A 22,403-nucleotide genomic window follows, 5' to 3' on the forward strand; every position below is an offset into this window, starting at 1 on the left:
ACTGCAGGGCCCCAGCTGATGGCCACCTGCCTGCGTTTGATGAGCATGATTTGGTGGAACATCTGCTTAAACCTTTCATCACCTGCTCCCTCTTCTCCCCTTGTGCTGCACGGAAATTCTCAGAACCTAGTTATCTGGATCATAGAAGATTATGTTGTTGTCCTTCTTTGGAGACCAAGCATTGGCTGGCGACTACAGAGCCTGGGACTTTCTTTAAATAAAGTCCATAGAAAAAGAAAAACCACAGCAAGAAGGAAGAGAAGGTTTATGTGTGTGTTGAAAGACTGAAGAAAAGGGTGCCTCACTCTGTAAGGAATGCCATAACATCTCCCTGCATCTTTGCTATCACAGTCACTCTGGGACTTCAAGTTAATTTTAACTTTAAGTAAACCTGAGGATGTCATTCTAGGACAGAAGAGATCTCTGATTGGAATACTATTTTTATATCTCCTGAGACAGAATATCAAAGCACTATATCACTTTAATATTTATTTCTTCCATTCTGGAAAGCAGAAACCAGGGTAAAAACATTCATGATGAATGCCATTTCAATCTGCTGGGCAACAAGACACATTCAAAAAAAAAACCAACCAAACAAAAAAAAACTATTTTTTTTTTCCTTCATCTACCTCTGCAGATCACTGATTACAGTAATTTTAAAATGACATCCAAGTTGCATGATGAAAAGCCAAACCACATTCTACATAAAATGACGCAAGTGCATAACAGAGCATTTTATATTTTTCCCCTCTCTCAGTAAAACTCAGCATAGATTTTTATTTATTTATTTATTTATTTATTTAATCTTCTTCAGAGACTGTGTTATGAAAAGCTTGTTTTACTGCACTGAGGTTATTTTAGCTGACTGTAGGATGTCCTACTATTACCTGGACATTTGTGAATGCTAATAATTGTATGCAGTTTCCACTTTTTTTTTTTTTGTATATATTCATTCACAGATGCTGTATGCAGATCAAAAGAGCATACCCTTTACCCTGAAATATTGCAAGCAATGTGAGATAAACTTCTTGCAGAAAACAAATCAAAACAAAACAAAAAAGCATGTTAGTCTTGGGACAAATCTTTTCATAGCTCTAAAGAAGTGTTTGAAAGATGTTGAAAAAGAGAGTATAAGGTTCTTAAAAAGGGTAGCACCAACTATCTCACAACCATTTAAAACTATCAACATTTTGACTTAAAAGATGCTCATTAAAGTAAGCATTATGCATAGAGGTCAGAGACCACAGGATGTTTTAAGTTAGAATCTATATATGAACCAGGGCAAAAACTGGAGACATGGCACTAAGATTCAGTGTGGTCATATACCTGGAAATATTATTAATTCACATCTTCACATGCCAGACATCTGATATGGAACATGAAACAGAACTATAGGTTTAATCTTTTGCTCTACAGTTTAAAACCAACATATCAGCATCAGTTTCTTAAAATGTAGTGAAAGATGTATGTATGTATGCATGTATGGCATATGCTGAGGTGATACTGTGGTGAGTTCACTAGAAATCATGGGATGAAGAGTTGCAATAGAATATGACAGTGGATTTCAATGGCCATTTAGAAATGGCTCCTTTCACTCAATGCTCCTCTTCCTGCCATGTCTGAATCAGCTGGCTAGTCTGGGAAACAAGAATAAATCATTCTTGTTTGTACTTCTTTCTCTTTAAGACTCTTCAGTACTTGATTATACTATAAAGCCCTATAACTTTAATCTGTAACTAAGAATTAAGCAGTTTTACGAGCATGTTTTAGCTTAGAATTAAATTAACTTTCATCTAGAATCTACTGTCTACATTCTCCGTCAAGTGCATCATTATCTTTTCTATGGGAACAATTCCCTATTCCATATATGAATAGCCTGCTTCCTAAAACCAAACACATGTATGTAGAAACTCAGCATTATGAATGTTTTAATAAAGTCCTTTCCTCGCTGCTTTCATCAAGTAACTCTGAATTAAAGAATTAATCCATCTGGTATTTACAAGCTGGCTGAGGAAACTAGAGCTCCTGTGTCTGTTAGATTTCCAAACAGGGAAATGATGATTTCAGATAACTGAAATCTTTCCCTCAATGGCATCAATGGAATGCCAATTACAACACTGCATACTAAAGTATGTATCATGACTGATTGTGATTTTGCTGGCAATAACTTAGACTGATAAATTATTTGGCACTTTTCTGATATACAGGGTAGTCAATCACATCACAGTCAGCAGCTGAAAAATACTTCGATCTCATGACATTTGTGATTGCAATCTGACAGGAAATATATGAAAATAGTTTTAATATGGAAGAGTTTTTTTCTTAAGAAGCTTAAGACAGGTCATGAGGTAGAAGACTGTGACACCAAGCTATAAGAGGTAGTAAGATGAAGAAATTCACTTTCCCTGTTAATAACACTGTTGGAGGCAAAGGGTTCATGATTCACTATGTACTCGTGGCTACCAGCTGTTTCTGAGGAAAGCCTGATTCAGCTTTCCTATAAGGTTTAGAAACAACTCTGTAAACCTAGTTTTTGCTTTCTGTCTGAGAATATGATTGAAGCTGAGCAACAGGCAAAGTAGGCAGGAAATTAACAGGCCAGTTCCCTTCGAGGATTAAAATCAAAGACAAGCGTGTATAACTGGCACAAGCCATTACCACAGGAACCCAGAGTGGGAACATTCCAGGCAAAACATTTCATATACTAAACAGGTCATCTAAGTTATGTGAAAAACAATGTACACAAAAGATTATCCTTCATCCAGAACATGTCATTTGGGCACATATTTTGCCTGGAGCAAAAATAATCGCAGTTCAAAAAGGTGTCCAAAGAGTGTGTTCTCTGAATTATGTCATGCATGGCTCCAGACACCTCAGGACCCTGTATTTTCCATGTCTCTGGTGGAACATCACTGCCCAACTATGATTAGGACAAATCACAACAGACAAGATAAATCCAAGCCAATAATTTCTTTGCTGCAGTAGGAGGAAAAATTTCCTCTCGTACTAGCCTCGCTCTTCTGTGTTGAGGGTGGCAGACCGGAAATGCCTGCCCTATTGATTTATAAAGAAGGGTGCAAAGTCTCCCAGGAAGGAGATGTGCAGTGCCAGGCTGCTCCATCCTGAGATTTAACAGCACTGTGGAATCTGCATGGCCATGGCTCAGCCAACCATTTAAACATACACTCAAGCCCATGCCTACTTAGCAATGCACTTAAGTATATGCATTACTGAATAATGATAGATGGCTGAATCAGGGCCTGAGGGAGCCCATAATATTCTGAATTTATCACGGTATGGGGGCCTTCCTGCAGCATGAAACCAAGTGACGGAATTAAAAATGGGAGAGAAGTACAAATGGGCTCAGTTAATAAGCTTAACGGCTTCATCCAAGGTGTAGGTCTAATAATTCACATGCTAGGAATAGTAGATAAGATTACACAGTCCTTTGGCCTTAGCAGCATTTTTCCATAGGTCTTACTGTTGACACATCATCACTAATCTTGTTTTCCATTTCTAGTGAGTATTTTATAAATAACCATTTTGATTCTACAGCCAGCACAGTGACACAGCATCAAGCCGTTATTTTTAGTTAAGTGCTGAGCTGAATATTCTCTAGAAACAGAACACAATAAAACCCACAGCCAGTCTTATGAGGCTTCTTGTTAATATCTAGTGACCCAACAGCTTGCTTTCCCATTTACCCTAGCTTTAATTTAGCTGAAATTTAAATTTATGATGAATCAATGTTCCATCAGTAAAATACCCCCTTTAGGAAACAGAAATGTAATGTAAGAGTTAGAAGAAACATAAAAAACGGTTTCTTATGTTCACTGTTATATATGCATCTTCATGAACTAGGCAGTGTCATCCCACAAGGAAAAAAAAAAAAAAAGCACTGAGCAATATGAGAATGATTTGCTATAATTTGTTCAGATTAATATATATAATTTTATAATCCTACACTAGCATTTTAGCTGCTTTTCTAGGCTGTCTTAACAAAAATAAAGTTCTGCATTGGACAGGTTGATTACTTTTATTTAGCTGAAAAATGTATCAAGCCTAACTCAAAATAATGAGGAGTGTGAAGAAATGCCGCAGTATCAGAAAACAGAACAAAACAAGAAAAAGCAAAAATTAAAAAGCCTGAGGTCACTGCATCCTTAATTCTTACCATTCCACATTGTAACAAGCTGGTGCTGAACACAGTTTTATGGATCTGTCTCTATCATACCTTGACAAGACAAAGTACAGTTTCTAATATTTATCTATAGCAAAATATATGAGGAGGTCATTTGTCACATGTTGGACACAAACAAAAAAACAAATCTGCTCTTAATTTTTGGTTCACTTAGGCTAAATCCAGTTCCTAGCAGATAGGCATTGTACAAAGAAATATTAGTGTAGTTGTCTTTAACTGGTAAGCTGACTTGCAGTCATACAAAAAGGGAAAGTCAATGCATGTAGAAGCTGATTTTTAATGTCTTCATATAGAATATCATGTTTCAGTATGGTTGTGTACCACAGACCTAGCCAAATAGCTAGAGCTCTGCATATCTGACCTACTGCAAGCATGCTAAGATCAGGTTACAGCCATATTTCACAACCATGATTAAAGACACTTAGCTGGAACAGTGTAGAGGGGGCTTATTTTTATAGTAATGATGTCACAACCAGATAATGGGGAGAATCCAGTCACACAGGAAAGCATCTCCCACTTGCTGCAGTAAAACTATAATCCAGGCACATCTCAGAGCCCAGGCTCATACATCTGTGCAGCTGTGATGAGGCTTCTGGAGATCTCTGCACTGCTATGCTCTCAAGACCAGAACCATTACACAGAGCATCAAGGTGATTATCTGGCAGAGAGCATGCACAGAGCAAGATGGTTGCAGCAGAAGGGTCTGAGAAGAATAAGTTCCTTCCTTTCCCTTCCTTCATGATTCAGCAAGTGCATTCAACAATTCCCCGGCCATTCTCCTATGCCACCAGCTCAAGTGCTCTCTCCACACAAGTACTGCATGCAAACCTGCCTTGTGACATTGCAATACCATAGCCCCAACATAGGACCTACCTATAGGACATATAGCACCTAAGCCATAGGACATATGGGTAAAACCTGGTATAATTTGTGAAGGCAAGGCAGTCTCTCTTTCTTGAATAATGAATGTCATGGTTTATTTTTATTCCTTCGTCATACTGCATCATATGTCACTATTCAGCAAAGATATAGTAATTATAAGTGAGGAATTGTTAAGCAGAGAAACGAGATTATAAAATGAAAGAGACTACAAAATTTAATATACTATATTAAACTATTTTTCAAAGCCTCAATGACATATTATACCAATAAAATACCAATAATAAGGAATTAAGTAGGGTAATATTTATGAAGAAGAAAAAACAGAAAACAACTTCCTTCACTTGTTCACCTAACAATGTCTTATAAAGTATAAAGGCTATTCCACTGAGGCCAACAGTTACAAAATTCATACAACTCATACTGTCAAAGAGACAATTAAAGACATTGATAGTAGATCTTGTAGAGACATACTCTACTAATATATGTACCCAGTATTTTCATACATTATTACTTGCAAAGAGAAATTTCCTTGTATTGTGAAGCAGTACTAATCAGTTTCTTGCTAGCTGTAGAGAAACTCATGACCTTTTTTTAAAGCGTGCTTGTTTAGACTGGACGGAAATCAGGTCATTGAGTACAGGGATGAGATATGAACAATGGCTCTAAAGAGCCTAAATACTTCAAACTGGCAGCTGACCCAGATGAACACAAATGAGTCTGCATACACTCTAATATTTTTTATTCCAAGACAAATTGCATACTTTGCAAATAAACTTTACTTACCAAAGACATAGACCTATCAGGCAGTCCACAGTTTACATGCATACTCAGAGGAGTGCTTGCCCGGCTGCCAATGCTAGTTGTATCCTTGGGTTCTCGATGTTCTGGGACAGGCTCATACAAGCTGTCCATTGAACCCTCCTAAAACAAATTGAAACAGATTTTCAAAGTTGAACACTTGTAAACACACTTTTTGTTTGTTTGTTTAAAAAAAAAAAAAAAGGCAATGATTTTGTATGATTTACAAAATAAAAAGACAGATTTTCATCCATTATCTTTTGAAATCTTTTATTTCCTCTTTCTTTAAAAAGCATATGGCAGTTTATTATAGTAAGCACCAGAATGCTGGAGTTCATGGCATCACAACATAGATTCCACAGATTCTCAGGAGTAAAGCTGAGGGTACAATAAAAATGAGCATTATCTGTTCAGGAGGAGTTAAATCGGATGTGTATCTCCTCCTCAATAATACAAGAAATTTCTGTGAAAACAATATATTATGAAAATATCTACAAAAACTATAAAAATGTTAATACTTGTTATTTATGGAAAATGTTAATTTGATGCAAAAAGCTAGCCCTATTCTATAGCAGTTAACAAAAACAATACTGCCAGCTCCCAGAATTTTGAGCCATGACTTCAGCCTGAAAGTCGTCTAAATGGCTAGAAATTAATTAAAAATAGATTCCATTTGCATTCAAATGTTTGAACTTGATGTTATATTATACATGTTGGCTTTTTCTCCAGCCAACAAGAATACACACATTTTAACAGAAAACAAGATTTTCACATTTAACCCACAACTCCAGGATCAAATACTTCATATACACACCACCATTCCACAGTTCCAGACTTAACTGAAAGCAGATGGCAAGACTGAAAACACTCTAACTAATACTCCTAGATTTTAGATGTTGCCACTTTGATCTGCATTGAATATTTTCCCAATGAATTTTGATCACTGATTTTAACTGCATTAATTAAAGAATAAATAAAAAATTTAGCAGCATGACTTATAGCAGAACACCACTATTGAAATCAATGCCATTTTATAAAAACATTTATTCCTCTAGTACAGAAGATAAACACTGATGCATATTTGAAGCTATATTGCTAATATGTAATGTTTTACCGTCAATAACATATAATGTTTTACAGTCAATATGACTGACTGGTGAACAGCAGTTCAGACACATGATTTATTTTTGCAACCACAATGTTCATCTATGGAACTTTGTTTGCTTCAGTCTACTAGAGCCTTGATAAGCCAAGATAAATGCTGTGGGAGGAATATTACAGGTTGAACCTCTTGAAAATACTTATTATAAACCAGAATTTATTCTAGTTGTTAATGAGTTAATGCTTCCTGGTAACGTGGCAGATGGGTTATGAAGCAGACTACTCATGGCTGGTGCACCTTACAGCCAGCTGAGCCTGGCTCTTGAAAGCAACTACAGTTATTTTTGCTTGGACCTGGCTCAGTATTAAAAGGGTTTTGTCGATCCCACACTCTCATTTTCTAAATAAGAATGCCCACTAAAAGAAATTGCTTGACCACTGGTTAGCAAGGTCTTAAAAAAAAACCATTAGAAGGAAAGATGAACATTTGGGTTAAGAAAATGGGATACTAGCACAGAGCAATCAGCGATGCTCAGATCAAATAGCTTTAAAACCTTCTCATATTGAGAAGAGACATTTTTCCTTTGTAAACCAAAGGAAATTCAGTACAGTCATAACAGATTAAAATGTCTGATATGCCACCAGATCTACAGGCTTTCTAAGACTATGACAAAGAAAAGTCTATGTGTCTCCATATGCAATGACCTTTCTTATTTCAGTCCTTCTAATAAGCATTCATACAGTACCTTCCAAAAAGGTGTGTATATTTTTTTATAATCTTCAGGAAGAGGACAAGCAGGAGAAACTATGCAGAGTCCTTCAGAAGAGTGATATTTTTTACTTTAACTGTGTTACCTTGTAGCAATGATGGTTCAGGCTCCAGATCTGAAGTTCTGGAGCGTCCATTTCTGGCCAAAAATGATGCCTTTAAAACCTTGTTACACATTTCCATGATTCATGGTGTAAAATGTAATCATATACTTCTCCCTCAGCGGGACTTAACACTGGACCTTGCTGAAGAGTATTGGATTAAGAGTTGGAAGCATAAAAAAGCATGAAAGAGTGCCTGTGCAAAAGGTAGGGGGTGGGGGTTGGGAAGAAGGGGGGGGAAGGCAAATGTGGGACCATGAAAGAGGAAGAGGAAAGGAAGGTGGTGAGAATGTGAAAGGGGTAGGAGAAGAGGGGGCATAAAGAGGGGCTTGAGAAAGTGCTTGAGGGGGGAGAACGTGCAAGGAAGCCCAAACAGGAAAGAAAGGTTGTGAAATAAAGATGGAGTGTGGGGGCATCAGAAAGAGCAGGTGCACATGGAAAAGTAGAGTGCAGAAAAGAGCAAGTGCATGTGAGAAAATGAGGGCTTGAGAAATGTGAAGATCAAGACAAAGAGGGCGTGAAAAAAAAGCATGTGAGGAGTGGAGCACATGAGAAAGTATGTGTACATAGGGAATGATGCAAGGGAATGATGATAGTGCTTGAGCATGTGAGAAAGGGAGCATGTGCATGCAAGTGAAAGCATGTGGGAAAGAGCACACCAGAAAGTATTTGTGGAAGAGTAAGATGGCACAGGAAAGAGAATGATGAGAAGAGAGATGGCATGAGAAAGAAAGAAAGTACAAGGGGATGAGAGAGAACAAGCACAAGGTTGCAGGAAAGAAAGTGAGAATGTGACAGAGAATGGGCATAAGAAAGAGAGCAAGGGCATGAGAAAAGGAGTGGGCTTTGCAAAGAGCATGTCATCATCCAGAAAAAGTGAGTGGGGAAGAAAGGAAGAGAATGAGGAAGAAAGAAGAAGGGAGAAAGAGTGAGAGTGTGAGAAAGCAGCATGGAAAAATGGCATGTAGGGACATAAGAGAGAAAGGATGAAAGGGTGCAAGCTGCCAAGAAAGGGGGTGAGGTCTCAAAAATTGGGGTTGTCAGAAAGGGTGTGAGGGTGTGAGAAGAGGTTTAAGAGCACAAGAAAGGGAGTGAGGTTGTGAGAAATGGAGTTAGCACACAAAGTGCATTGTTGTGTGTGGAAGAGCACAGATGCACATGGGAGAAAAAGTGAGTGAGCAAGAGCTCGGGCTAGGGGACAGGCAGAGAGAGAAAGGGCCTCCAAAGAGAGCTCTCAAGAAAAGAGTAAGAGAAAACTCCCTCAAGAAAAGCAAGCACAAGAAGGGATGGGCATGAGGGCACAAGAGAGAGTGCAAGCATCCAAAGGGCATGATTGTAGGATGAGGAGTGAGTGCACGCATGAGAGAAAGGAAGAGAGAGGGTGAGAGAGATGAGGGTGGAGAAACAAAGCAAGGGACAGAGTAAAGAGAATGCATGAGAGAATTGTTGAGATAAAGAAGAAGAGAGACGGGGGGGTGAGAAACAAGGGGGAAATAATGGAAGAAAAAGTGTGAGGGGAGAGAAAGAAAGGAAGAGAGGAGGAGAGGGAAAGAGGGAGAAGAGGAAGGGGGAGGGAAGTGGGAGGTATGCAGAAATGAGCAGGGAGGGAAAGAGGATGTGCGCATGAGGAAGCAGGTGCGAGGACATGAGAGGGTGAGATTGAGGTTGTGAGGAAGGGCATGGCAGTGCAAGAGCGCAAGAAAGAAAGGAAGGGTGTGAGAAGGGAAGGAGGTGCAAGAGAGGGGAGTATTAACTGCAAGAAAAAGTGAATGCATGCAAAAGAGAGTGAAAGGATGAGGAAAAGCTGGTGTGAAGTTGCAAGAATGTGTGATGTTGCAAGAAATAGTGGAGTTAAGATAAAGGGCATTAGGGCATAAGAAAATGAGCATGCATGAGAAAAAGCAAGCACACTCAATAAAGTGCACATGATTAAGGGAACGAGGGGAGAGGAGAGGCAGAAAGAGGAGTTATAGAGGGAAGACAAACATTGAGAAAGAGAGATGGTGAGAAAGCAGTGGAAAGAACCAACATGTGAGAAACAGAGCAGGAGAGAAGGAGAATTCTTAAGAAACAGAACACGACAATATGTGAGCATGTGCAAGAAAGGAAGCACAACAGCATGACGAAGCATGAGCATGCAAGAAAGGGAAAGGAGTGAACAAGGAACAGAGCATGAATGCACAAGAAATAACAAGGTGTTGAGAGAGAAAGATGGTGAGAGAAAAAGTGTACATGAAAAAGCAAGCATATGGTTGTGAGACAGACTGAACATGAGGTTGCAAGAAAAGGGCATGAGGTTGTAAGAAAGAGCACAAGGTTGCAAGAAAGGGTGTAATGTCAAGAGAAAAGGCTGTGAAAAAGGGTGTGCTAGACTGCATGAGAGAAAGAGGAGGAAAGGGAAGGGGAAGGTGGGACAAAGAAAGAGATTGGCAGAGGGAGAGAGAACATGAGAAGAGTGTGAGGCAAAGAGATGTGGTGGGAGAAAGAGAAAGCACATGCAGTAAAGTGAGGGTGTGACAGTGAGAATAAGGTGGAAAGAAAGGGTGCATGGTTGTGAGAAAGGATAAGGGCATGAAAGAGGTGCAAGGGGGGACCTGAGACAGAGAGCAATGGTGTGAGGAAGGGAGCAGGCTTGAGAAGAGTTGTGACTGTGCATGAGAAAGAGCCAGCACAGGAAAATGAACAAGTTCATGAAAGAGAGAATGAGGCAGAGGGAGTCAGGGAGAGAGAGAGAGCACGGGGACATGCAAGGAAGAGACTGAGCATGTGGGGAAACCTGTGTGAGGGCACGAGAAATGAGAAAAGGTGTGGAAAAGGTGTGGGCACAAGAAGACAAGAGCATGTGCAAGAGAGCAAGCGTGTACCAAAAAAGTGTATGAGAAAGACAACACTATGCCAATAAACTTTTCTGTTACACAAACACTAACTCTCATTTAAAAGCTATCAATATGAAAAATCTCCAGAAAATCCACACCTTTTAACCTCTAATTCATGCAGCACTTCCATATCCACTTCCTACTGTTTCACCCTTAAGATGCACACAAAACAGAAGTTGTTAGGCCATATCAGGAATTCTTTGGATACACGTGTATATGGAGACACAAATTTCTTTATCTGACAAAATAAGGTCAATATTTACTTTTTTTGAAAAGAGGAAATGTAATATTGGTGCACAAAAGATATTGCTATTTTGCTATTTTTCAGGTTTGCTAGGACACAAAGATCATTCACAAAGTAGTGTCTAGATCTGCCCCTTGCAACCAACATAAATCAATGAGAGAAAATTCTTTGCAGATATGAACTGGCGTAGACTTTGCATTTAGTCAACTCCTTTAGTAGTTCTGAGCACATTAAATGGCACAGAACAATACAAGAGAAAGCAGAAAAAAACAAACAAACAAAAACAAACAAACAAACAAACAAACAAAAACAATAATTTAATTCTGTAGTACCTAGTACTTCTTTCTCCTACAAAGTACAAGAAAGCATTTTAAAGCCCTTTGCCTCAGGAATTTTATGGGAGAAAATATTCTAATTCAGAGCTAGAAGAAAATAATTGTCTGCAGTTCTTTACTTTTCATGTTATTATTATCATGGTGTGTAGTGACTATATGGATCATACGGCAGAGAGAAGCACATTTTGCAATGCAGTCAGATCATTCTCCAACTCAGTGTTTAATTGTGAACTCCTGTGTATCATGGGGTGACAACTAGCTAGCTAAAAAGAACAAGGAGTATTAGAAGATGACTACATGGGAAGCATGGGAGCTTTAATGCTCAGATGTATTCTACTCGCACTACACTTCAGAGGATGTTCCTTCCACATTCAGTTATTTTTTTGTTGTTGTTAAAACACATTTTTAAATCAAATCTATTTCTGAGTAACATCATGTCCCAATGCCCATAACAGCATTAGAATCTTTCTATGAGTTCTATGGTTTCTTTAACATAAGGGGGTTCCATCTAGTTATTAATATATCTATCACACCATTTTTTAAATATGTATTTCCTCTGTATTCTTCACAGTAGAAACATTAGTTTAGTGCCAACGGCTGTTTTAGTTAATAACATTAGATGTAATACATTTTATGTTGCAGTCAGCACATCTTTAAATGAACTATCAAAAAAAAACATAACTAGTTCCATGCTACTTAAAATCACTGAGATGATGAGACTTTTACTCAGTACTTTACGTTTTACTAGCAAAACTGATAGTAAAAAAGCTACCATATGGAAGAGAAATAGACAAATGCAAGGGATCTTATTTGGCTTAAACCCAAAGATAAGTGCTCAACCCGAATAACTGATCTGAGCATCCATGTGATTATAAGTGTTGTGTCCTTTCTCTAGCTCCCTTCTTTCACAGGTTTCTTATATGTGTTGGCACCCCTGAAGCATCTGAAATTCTCCCATCTTCATCAATTCCATTACTAATGCTACTGTTCACTGCCAGAGGGGTGGAAATAACCTTTAAATACTGCCTTTGTAAGGAGGTTTTTCACATCCCTCATATCTGTTTTCTTATGGAAACTTTACTGAAATTCAGGTTTTTTTTGAACCTGAAATACATCTGTCTGTACATCTCTCTTAGTAAATGAAATTATGGACAAGAACAATCCATGACACTGTAACATGATCATCTGCAGTCCCTGACTCACACTTGTCTTACAGTAACTAAAAGACATCCAAATGACTCCTCAGCACACTTAGAACACCACCAAGATGATACTCAATAGGCAGGTTGCATGCAGCCACCTTTTTTTGAAGGGTTTGCTAGAAAAGACCTAAGTTATTGCATTCTTAGGAGCCTCAATGCCTAGACATGTTCCTGGACATGTGTGTTTCATTAATAGAGTTGCAGACTCTGTTTTTCTTGTGGGTCCAAACGTATAGAAATAACTAAAAGTATAGAAATAACTAAATTTCAAAGATATCCCCATCAAAGGTGAACATTATACTGCTTCCAGGAAGAATGCTACCAAATCAGTAATATAAGCACACTGTCTCAGGAAAAAAAAAAAAAAAAAAAAAAAAAAAAGAAGAACCACCCAGAACAGGATTAATTGAAGGGTGAAGGATTAATTGAAGCACCAGGTGAATTGGTGCTAACCACAGATAGTATAGCCTGCAGATTTGAGACTTGATTCAGGAAATTAATATAGGAAAAGAATCTACCTCAGTTAAAGGACTAGATGTTTTAATAATATTTTCTATTTCTCATATTTGTTGGATGCTTCCATTTAGTAGGCAGGCTATCAAAATTGTTATTTGAAGACATAACCCTGCAATTGACACAGAAGCGGTACTTGATTTGGGTACCTCTCTCTATTGCTCTAAAACCAAACAGTATTGTTCTGATTTATGCACCTGACATGTTAAGCACTGTAAGATGGAAAAGATACTCCAAATTTTGAGTGTAAGGCTGACATTTTAACATGATATGTTTACAAAAGCAGAGACATTTATGCTTTAGACCATTTTGTAAATGGAAAAAGGGCACAAGGTTATGAAGGAAAGTCTGCAAATTTCTTGAGACCAAGACAGGGGATCCAATGCAAAATTAATCTCATCTGAGAAAACAAATCATTCTGAAGTTAACTGAGAACAAAAAACACTGCTGGGGAAACACCCCATGCTGGAACACTCATAGGAGGAGACAACAGTCCTCCCAAGCAGCAACAGAAATTATTCCAGTCTCAGCTATCTGCTTGCCTCGGAAGGGCAGAGTCCTGTCCAGGCTTCCAGAGACCTTACAACCATCTTGTAATTCTTGAGTGTCTTCAGCTTCCTGGTCACCAGATGCTGGACTGTCTGTAACACTTGGTGGTTTCTCGTCTTAGTGATATGCACATTTCCAAAAGCAAATCCACAGAAAGTCAAATCTGACAACAGATACTGATATTCCTTTAACTACCACTTGCCGCCCTGCAAGTCTGGTTCCAACTTGTTTTCAAACAGAATATTCTTGGCATTCCTGAAGGTTATATCTTAATTTGTCCACTATGTTCAGTAGGGTAGAAAACTATTTTCTGACCTATAAAACAATGTATTTTAAAATATAAATTCAGGCATATGCACAGTGAGTCTTCTTGGTCTATGTGAGGAAAATACTTCCATGTAGATACTATATTTGGATAAGCTCTTTTATGCTGCCAGTAGTCTAAGATTCTTTTATGGCTGCAGGTTCAATATTTACTCCAGATGTTCACCTGGTACAAATTATTTCAATTCATCAGTGGTCATTTTACATCTGCAAAGGAACTGGCTCCTCTGGCAATTTTTAAAGATGTTTTAAAAGTCTAATTATTTCGTTACTGCACATTATTTTGGACTTGCCTTTCTTGAAGAGAAAGACACCCTCCTATCTTTTTTGTTAGTTCAACCAATGTGTTGCCGGCCTTTTCACAGCCACAGACTGAAAAGTAGCTAGTGTACATATTTGGATCACTAGCTCATTTCCAAGCTAGACAATCTGATTACAGAAAGAAATTGCACTCTGTTGCATACACAGGGAGGAGTACACATGGCTCTTAGTTTTATGAAATACAGACCCATGCTAATGACTTATGAATTTAGATCTCAATAACTTGTGAGAAATTTTGCCAGCTGCTCAGAAGATTACCACAGTAGACAGAATGGCTCCTATGAAAAGCTTGTAATGAATGGAGGTTATCTTCTTAGCAGCAATCTTTAAACAGAACTAATTTCATTACAGAAGCTATCATGGCACTAGCTTTCACTTGCTTGAACCATCTATAATTACTGTAGTCATTATGTTTGTCACAGAAACTCTAGTTGATGCACACCCAGCATAACATAAAGCTGCAACTTGACCAGCACTTGCCCACACAATCTATCCCCCATTCTGTCTACAAGCTGATTTCTCAACTGTTACAGTGCTCAACACCTTAAAAAGTGAACTACATAGAAAGAAAGAAGCTGCCCCAATGAAACAATAAAAAATTGATAGGACAGTTCTGTCCCAAAAACCTGCAGAAACAAGTATTTTCAAGCTGTTGCAGATTGTACCACAAAGCCATTGGTAACTTTGAACAAATTCACAGGTATTCACAATAAGCTGTGATCAAAAGTGTCACTGAATTCCCATGATACTTTTTTTATGAGGGAACTCTTGTCACAAAATCCTGATATATCATTGCATTTTAATTTAAGTACTCCAAAACAGCTTTTAATCCTCATGGTCTGGAAAGCACCAATACTCTGTGCTGAGATTAGCATTAGCAACTAGCAACTATGGTTTACACAAAGCAGCTTCCCTATTTGAATTTGTATAAGTGTGGCTTGAATATTGATTTTTATTTTCTTTCTAAACATATGGGGAAGAGATACAAAACATCTGGACAAAAGATGAAAAAAATGGGCAAACAGATCTTTGCTGTGTAAATACTGCAAATATACTCATCTAATTACCACTGCTAATACTGATCATTGGTATTGGCAGATGGTTAAGCTTTGAAAACAGAAATGGTTTCTATGGATTTCCTATCCTGATTTACCTATTCATTCTGACCAGTAGTCGTAGAGCAAAGGAAAGGAAAAAAAAAAAAAAAAAAAAAAAGAAAAACAAAACAAAACCAAACAAAAAAATCAAACAACAAAGCAAAGAAAACCTGGAGAGGGTCTTAGATCAACTCCTCTGTCCTTCAGTAAATATCGCCCTATGATTGGATTCACCCAGAAGACTATGTATTCATGCTTGACTAATAAAAAACTAATGCTTTAAAAGTTCTAGCAGATTTCCCAGACTACTATAAAAGGAAATCAGACACTACTATCTCAAACAAAATAACTTAAAGCAAATTATAGCATACATATATTTAGTAATTTAAGACACATATGAGAGGTTTTACTGTGCTGGTGTCAAATGCCTCATATTTAAATTTGCAGATTTTTGGAATAATCACAGAAAGCACACAGCACATTTGTAATATGCTTTTTACTTTATCTTATTTTTACTGAACCATGTTTTGTTATGTATAATTTCTCATACATAAATTCTTTCCTCTATGCTAGAGAGAATCTTTGTCATTACACAATCCTTGTACACTTGATGATACAACACCTTGATTTTTTTTCCTTCCAAACACACCCACTGGTTCAGTTTATCAGCTCAGCAACCCAGTAAAGAAAAATGTGTGTGTACACTTACCAGAGAAAAACAGAAAAGATTCATGTTGCTATTGAGATCCACTACAGCACCCCAAAATTCTGCTCCAAAGAACTCCCACTGCACAATGCAGCTCCTCTTGCTCTCCCAGCTGTTTGTACATTTCTCCCTGCAGATTACTGCAAGATAAAATCCCTGCAATAATCCACTGGATTGAAAGCCCATTATCAAATGAGACAGGCTTTCTCAGGACAGTACAAACTGTTTTCTGAATTAATGAACAGTGTTTACCAACAAAACAAAAGCATGGTCTGAATGATTATGATGGGCTCAGGATATGCTCTCTTGCTGTTTCCATTTTGTTTGTCATCTAATATAAATAAAATTATTTATGCCGAAGGCTACCAGAACATACAGCTAACAACTCTTCACATCTTGCTAATGTTTTCCAAAGAAGTAGATATTCTTGGAAAATACTTCATTTCTATACAGATTAATTAGTTTACAAAATACAGTAGTTATTGTTGACTGCATTTTGAATGGAAGCATCTTATTTAAGTACATTGAAAAAGAAATCCATGTGTCATAATCAAATTATAGAGAAAAATATATTACATTCTCTTTGGGGCTGCACACTAATGAATAATTACCAAACCAGTGCCTGACATGTTGACTGCTTGGAGATGCAGATTAAGATTAAATCAAGTTTGCTATTAGAAAATATGGCAAATTTGGAAATTAAAAATTTGTGAATATTCAGAGCTGATTCATGGGTTATAATGAAACTTTTCCATATATACTCGCAGGCAGATGAGGGAAAATTAGAAATAAAAACAGAAACCTATGTGACTAACTGGTATAAACCAACAAAATTCCATCAGCCCAAGGAATTCCCAGGTATTCATCTGTTATGGAGTAGAACTACAGTCTGAAGAAGAAATAATGACATAGAGACTGTGAGTCTCCAATTGTTTCAGATTATAGAATGCGTAAACTTAATCTGTTTTTGGAATAATGTTCCCTTGAAACCCACCAGTTAACTTCCCACAACTCTGATGTGAACACTATGATATTTGGTTATATGAATGAGTAGTTGCTGGTACCAAAGAGACACAAGCAGAAATTCCACCAAAATGGAGAGGTACTCGCATTTTGCGACCGAGAGCTCAATTTCCCTTTTCTGGGCATAGGGATTCATATTAGTAAATGTCAAGTATCTCTTTTATTGCTCATACTTCTGACTACTTCAGTTTGTGCAAGTCATTTTGCAGTCTGATTCTGCACCCCTGGTGAATTCAAAACCTCTGATTTTGGCAGGATAACTATATTTTAATATAACTTATTTTCTATTCTGAATAAAACCCAAGCAAGCCTCACAAAAAGGCACTCAGACAAACTCCAGAGGACAGATAAAATTCATAACATGAAAAAGAGAAGAACTTCAGTTTGTGCTTTCCCTATTTACTTTTCCCAGGCCTCCTTTTTAGTTATAATTCCAGGTTGGTTTAACATATTAGAAAAAAAAATGGTTTGGCTATGAAGTACTTCATGAAAATTGTTATAGATAAACCAATTACACTGGAGGCTTCTCATTTACTCTTACCACAAACTTGAGGAACACTAGCAGATTTTGTCAGCTACCACCTAGTGATGCTTTCCTAACATGATTATGCACAAATAGACATATGAGACACCTCACTTACCACAGATGGGCTTGCATTTGGTTTGTGGCTCACTCAGTAGTTTCCTCATCAGGGACAAATTTCAAATTTTGATTCTTTCTGTGCCTCAGGTTCTTCAGCTGGAAAAACTGAAATAACAACACAAACCTCATATCCATAGTACTATGAAAGTAATGATGAAAAGTACCCTAGCCCAACTATGATTTTTTTTTAATGCATATTTATAGCAATAGCTATCTATAAAACTCTAAGAAGACTAGAAAACTGGTAACATGACAAGATATACTAAGGAATCAAAACCTAAGTAACGCAGGGGGATGCATTTTGTATTCAGACTGGTTTAATTTCTGGATTTTGGATTGTGTTTTTTGTTTATGTGTTTGTTTTTTGCTAAACATATTTACTAACAGACCCCTGGGAGAAAGTTTATTCATTTTATACCACAAATCCTTAAGGTAAGTGTAGCTAAGGAAGCATGGATCTTATACTGAGCTATTCAGTTTACATTTTGCTTATATGTGCAGACACCCAGAAAAGAGAATAGTTGAAGACCAAAAAAAGAATTTTAAACATACAAGCAGCCTTTATCTCTGCTTACAGACATACACATATGTGGAAAGTAACTACATAGCAAGGCAAAAATGCAGAGCTGTACAAAGCAACCTTTTATGATGAGAGATAAATGCTCATCTGGTAACTTTCTAAGGCATTGGGCCAACTCTTGTTTCAGTGGTTCTTGCTTCACCTTTTGGACAGGTGCAATTCATCGCATCAAGCCTGAAATCTTGTGAGCTAGGCAGTAGTCCACCGAAGAAAATGTGAAAAACAGAGGCATGTTTTTCTCAAATTCAGAGCTGAAGATTGAAACTGGGAGTAATACAGGTTTAAACCTTGTGAACATGCCCCCTGAATAAATGTCCCAGATGACTTGTCTTCATTCTTCAGAAGGCAGACCTTCAGCATTCAATTGTTCGCATTTCATATCCTGGTGCATTAGTCCTTCAGTTTCCATCTGTATCAGCTATTTCTGTATATCTATACCGACGACACTGCAGAGTTAGTGAAAGTTATTCCAGTAAGGTGTAAAATATCCAGTTCAGATATCCTGCTTGAGAAGCAGAGAAAGTTAACCCACTCTGATTTCCATTCTGCTTTACACATAGTAGCCTTCAGTAAGGACTTCAAGCAGGATTCCAAAGGACAGCTACAGATAGTCTAGATATGAGCCACTAAGACTCTAAGACAAAGACTGCAGACTTGCTATTACACATTTTTAAATACTTAGAATATTAAGACTCCTCTTATGAAAAGTTAGCATCGTGGACCTCTACTAATTCACTGTTATAGCCATCTGTACAGTTCAAGTTGATACTTCTAAACCACAGAAGACATTACCCATCAGGTTCCAGTCCTAGACTAATGGATAAATTACCAACTGTGAGGAAGCACCTAATATAATAATTAATATAAGATTCAATAGCTTATAATTTGTTGGTCAGGATGAATCATATAAATAAAAACTCAGCAAGAGTCCTTGATGACACTTGATATCACAGTTCTTTGTGTAAAGAATTTGAGCTATAAAAAGAAAAAATCTAGTAAATAAAAAGAACAAATTTAAAGGTAAAGTCAGTGTTGTGACATCTATGTACATTTTATCTGGCATAAATAGAGCAATTTGCTGCAACAGCAACACAGCAGAGCAGCAAAAGCATGTTGTAAGAAAGGCAGACAAATCAGTTTTACCATACAGGAAGCAGTTGAAACCTTCACTTTCTAACTCTAATCTTGCACTATTGTTAGCATTTAATCTCTGTGTTCACTGCTACATGGTTTCTACATACCTGGGTTCTATATCTCTGCAAATTGTTCAGATACCATTAAAAAGAAAAAAAAAATGCCCACAAACTGAGGCTTTCATATGTTGAGGTTTCTATTCCTAAACAATGAAAAGACTGCTTAGCAGAGATATCTAGGCATTCTTGGCCTCTTCAGAAGGCTGGGTTTCAGGCTATCCACAGTAAGTGGCAACATATACTCTAGCCTGATTTACAACAGTCAAGGTCAAGGCATGATTCAGGTACTTGTAATTCAGTCTTAGCTGCAGGCTCACAGACCTATGCTAGGCATTCTACTGGTGCAGCTTCATCTGTCATTGTGAAAACTCGCCAGCAGAACTGTGTGACTCACGGATGAGTGAGTCTGAGTTCTTTGGCTTACTGGACAAACAAATATATATATATATATATATATATATATATATATATATATATATATATATTTATATTCAATAGTTTTAAACACAGTAGTTAATTACTACTTACATTTGAGTAAAGCTGGAACTAATACTTACCCTCTTTTCTTTCCCTTTCTTTTTTCCCTCCTATAGCACAACTATCCTTAATGAAAATATGTGTCTACTTCTCTGATCATCATCTGTATGTCATATGAGCATCTCCATATAGATTTAAAATTAACAGCAACAATGCTATTGTCTGATAAGGTATGAATGCTAAATATTCAAATAATCATATGGTGAGCTGTCATGTTTCTCTATTATCTCCACATAAGAAGCTGAATTATTACTTCATCATGAGCTCAAAGTAAATGTAGTGCATTACTACAGTGCTCCAGAGGCTATGCTCGTAGAAACTGGGAGATTCAGAAATTACAAGTCAGTTATAGGCTTTCCCTTGGCTGTCCCATTTTGTTGGAAAGGGATTGTGTGTCTACTTTGAGGAAGTGCCTACTCAATGTGCTCCATATTCTCTAACATATGAAGGCAACCTTGTGTACTCACAATGGATAAAACCCCTGCCTTATTTCACCTCCTTCTGTTCACTTTCAGTAAGCAAATGACAAAGCAGTTCTGTGCAGAATGCTTTTCTTGTTGACCCACTACTCATGATGAGTGCTCTTTAACAGGCCACTGTTTGATCTTAGGAAAATGCTATGATAAAAAAGTTTAACATTTTCTATTAGGAACATCCCCTGAAGATACCCCAAATGGTAGAAATCTCCATTTCAGACCACAAACATATCAGAAGCTGTAAGAGCTACCAACATTTGATGTTCCAGAATCAAATGTTCCAATCATTGGTTCTAAATTACATCTACTTAATAGTTTGGAAAGGAACCATGAAGTACTAACTAAAAATCTGATTCTTTAAACGTTATTGATTTTTTTTTTTTTTCTTTTAGAATCACCTTCAATTTAGAGAGAGCTTCTTCGTTTCCTCCTTTTACATTCAGCAAGTAATTAAAATAGGTAAGGAAAAAGCTTCACAACTATCTCTACCTCTGCCAAATTGCAGTACTCTTCTACTCCTTTGAAGAGACAATTTTACAGATGCAATGATTGATTCAATACAGCAGCTTTTACACATTAGCAATGAAGATCAGCAACACTGTTTAGCTCAGTTAAAGACTATTTTAAACTCACTTAGCACAAATAGCCATAACATTTACTTCAGCTCAGAAAAACAAGCAAATAAAGACAAAGAGCCAATATTCTATAACTCACAATCAAAAAGGCAAGTAAAACACTTTCACAATTTCCAGAATCCCACTACAAGCCTGTGTCTATTCAAGTCACTGGCAAAATTCCCATTGAATTCAGTGCAATCAGAATTCCATGCACCTTCTCCCTCTCACAGATCACATTTAGTCAAATCATAAAAGCACCTAAGTTTTCCCATGCAATTCATAACGTTCAGTCATGCTTTGAAGGCAACATTCCTTTTTGGATAAACAATCAGATTGTTCTTTCCCTTGTCCCAGAAGGCTTACATTTTTTTCAGAGCAGATATATTTTAATCAAAGGAAAACATATCACTGCTCTAGAAAGGAAACATCTATTTCCTAAATGGGAGGGCCAAATTTTATGCTCCATAATTTTACTGAAACTCCATGAATCAGGCCCATACATTCTATATTGCTATCTAGCACTATATTGCAATTTAGAGAGAAAACTGCTAACTTCTCTCATCAGGCCAATTTATATATTGCCAGACAAAACTGATGTCTACAGTGAATTATGGGTATAGGAATCATTATCTTTCAGGAGCACCTTGAAAATGAGATGTCTAATCTCAATAATGCAAGTTTCCTGGTTAAATAAATCCCCTGTGCTTAGTAATTCTATGCATTTATAGAAGAGATGTCAACCCACTACCTCCTTAAACCTTAAAAAACATTTTAAAGCCTCAAGGGGATTTGAATCCTCACTAAACAGAATTGATTTCTGTACTTACTACTTAGTATTCTTAATCACACAGTTCATGCATTTTTGTTATGTAATGGGCTGGGAAACTCAAAGAAGCAGACTGTTTTGCAAACATTTGTCTGCCCATCACCTTGTATCCCATTTATTTTTTATATATTTTTTTTTTGTTGGTGGCCCTGTTTTATTTTTTGTTTAATACCAAGCTGACAGTTTTATTAAGCACACCCTGCCTGCAATGGCTCCAAAAAATTAACATTGCCCTCTGACTCTGTAGCCACCCAGGCCCTGTGTGAGCATTTAAGAACAGAACTTTGAAAGGCCAGAAGAGGTTTCTCCAATCCACTCTGCAAGAAAGATTGCCTTGCCACTTTTGCCTATGAGAATTTAGGTTAAGGACTTTAGTCATTCCTTGAGGGTCTGATCCAAAGCTTAATGAAGCCAAAAGGAATACATCTATTGATCTGAGCACTTCTGGTGAATTTACTCAGAGCTCCTCTACTAATTATGAGGTACATG

At 37.3% G+C, this 22,403-nt stretch overlaps 1 protein-coding gene across 1 annotated transcript in view; it reads right to left on the reverse strand.

Moving 5' to 3' along the window:
* The window catches only part of LOC118160584 (SAM domain-containing protein SAMSN-1-like), a 104,956-nt gene that overhangs the window by 67,786 nt on the left and 14,767 nt on the right, over positions 1-22,403 (reverse strand). The window contains exons 3-5 of the mRNA XM_035315397.1: positions 17,684-17,781; positions 16,023-16,159; positions 5,867-6,004 (exon numbers count right to left, since the gene is read on the reverse strand). Of these exons, the coding sequence (XP_035171288.1) occupies positions 5,867-6,004; positions 16,023-16,159; positions 17,684-17,732 (324 nt within the window). The 5' untranslated portion in view covers positions 17,733-17,781. The remainder of the gene's footprint in view (positions 1-5,866; positions 6,005-16,022; positions 16,160-17,683; positions 17,782-22,403) is intronic.

The sequence above is a fragment of the Oxyura jamaicensis genome, chromosome 1 (genome assembly GCF_011077185.1).
Source record: "Oxyura jamaicensis isolate SHBP4307 breed ruddy duck chromosome 1, BPBGC_Ojam_1.0, whole genome shotgun sequence".
Classification (NCBI taxonomy): Eukaryota; Metazoa; Chordata; class Aves; order Anseriformes; family Anatidae; genus Oxyura; species Oxyura jamaicensis.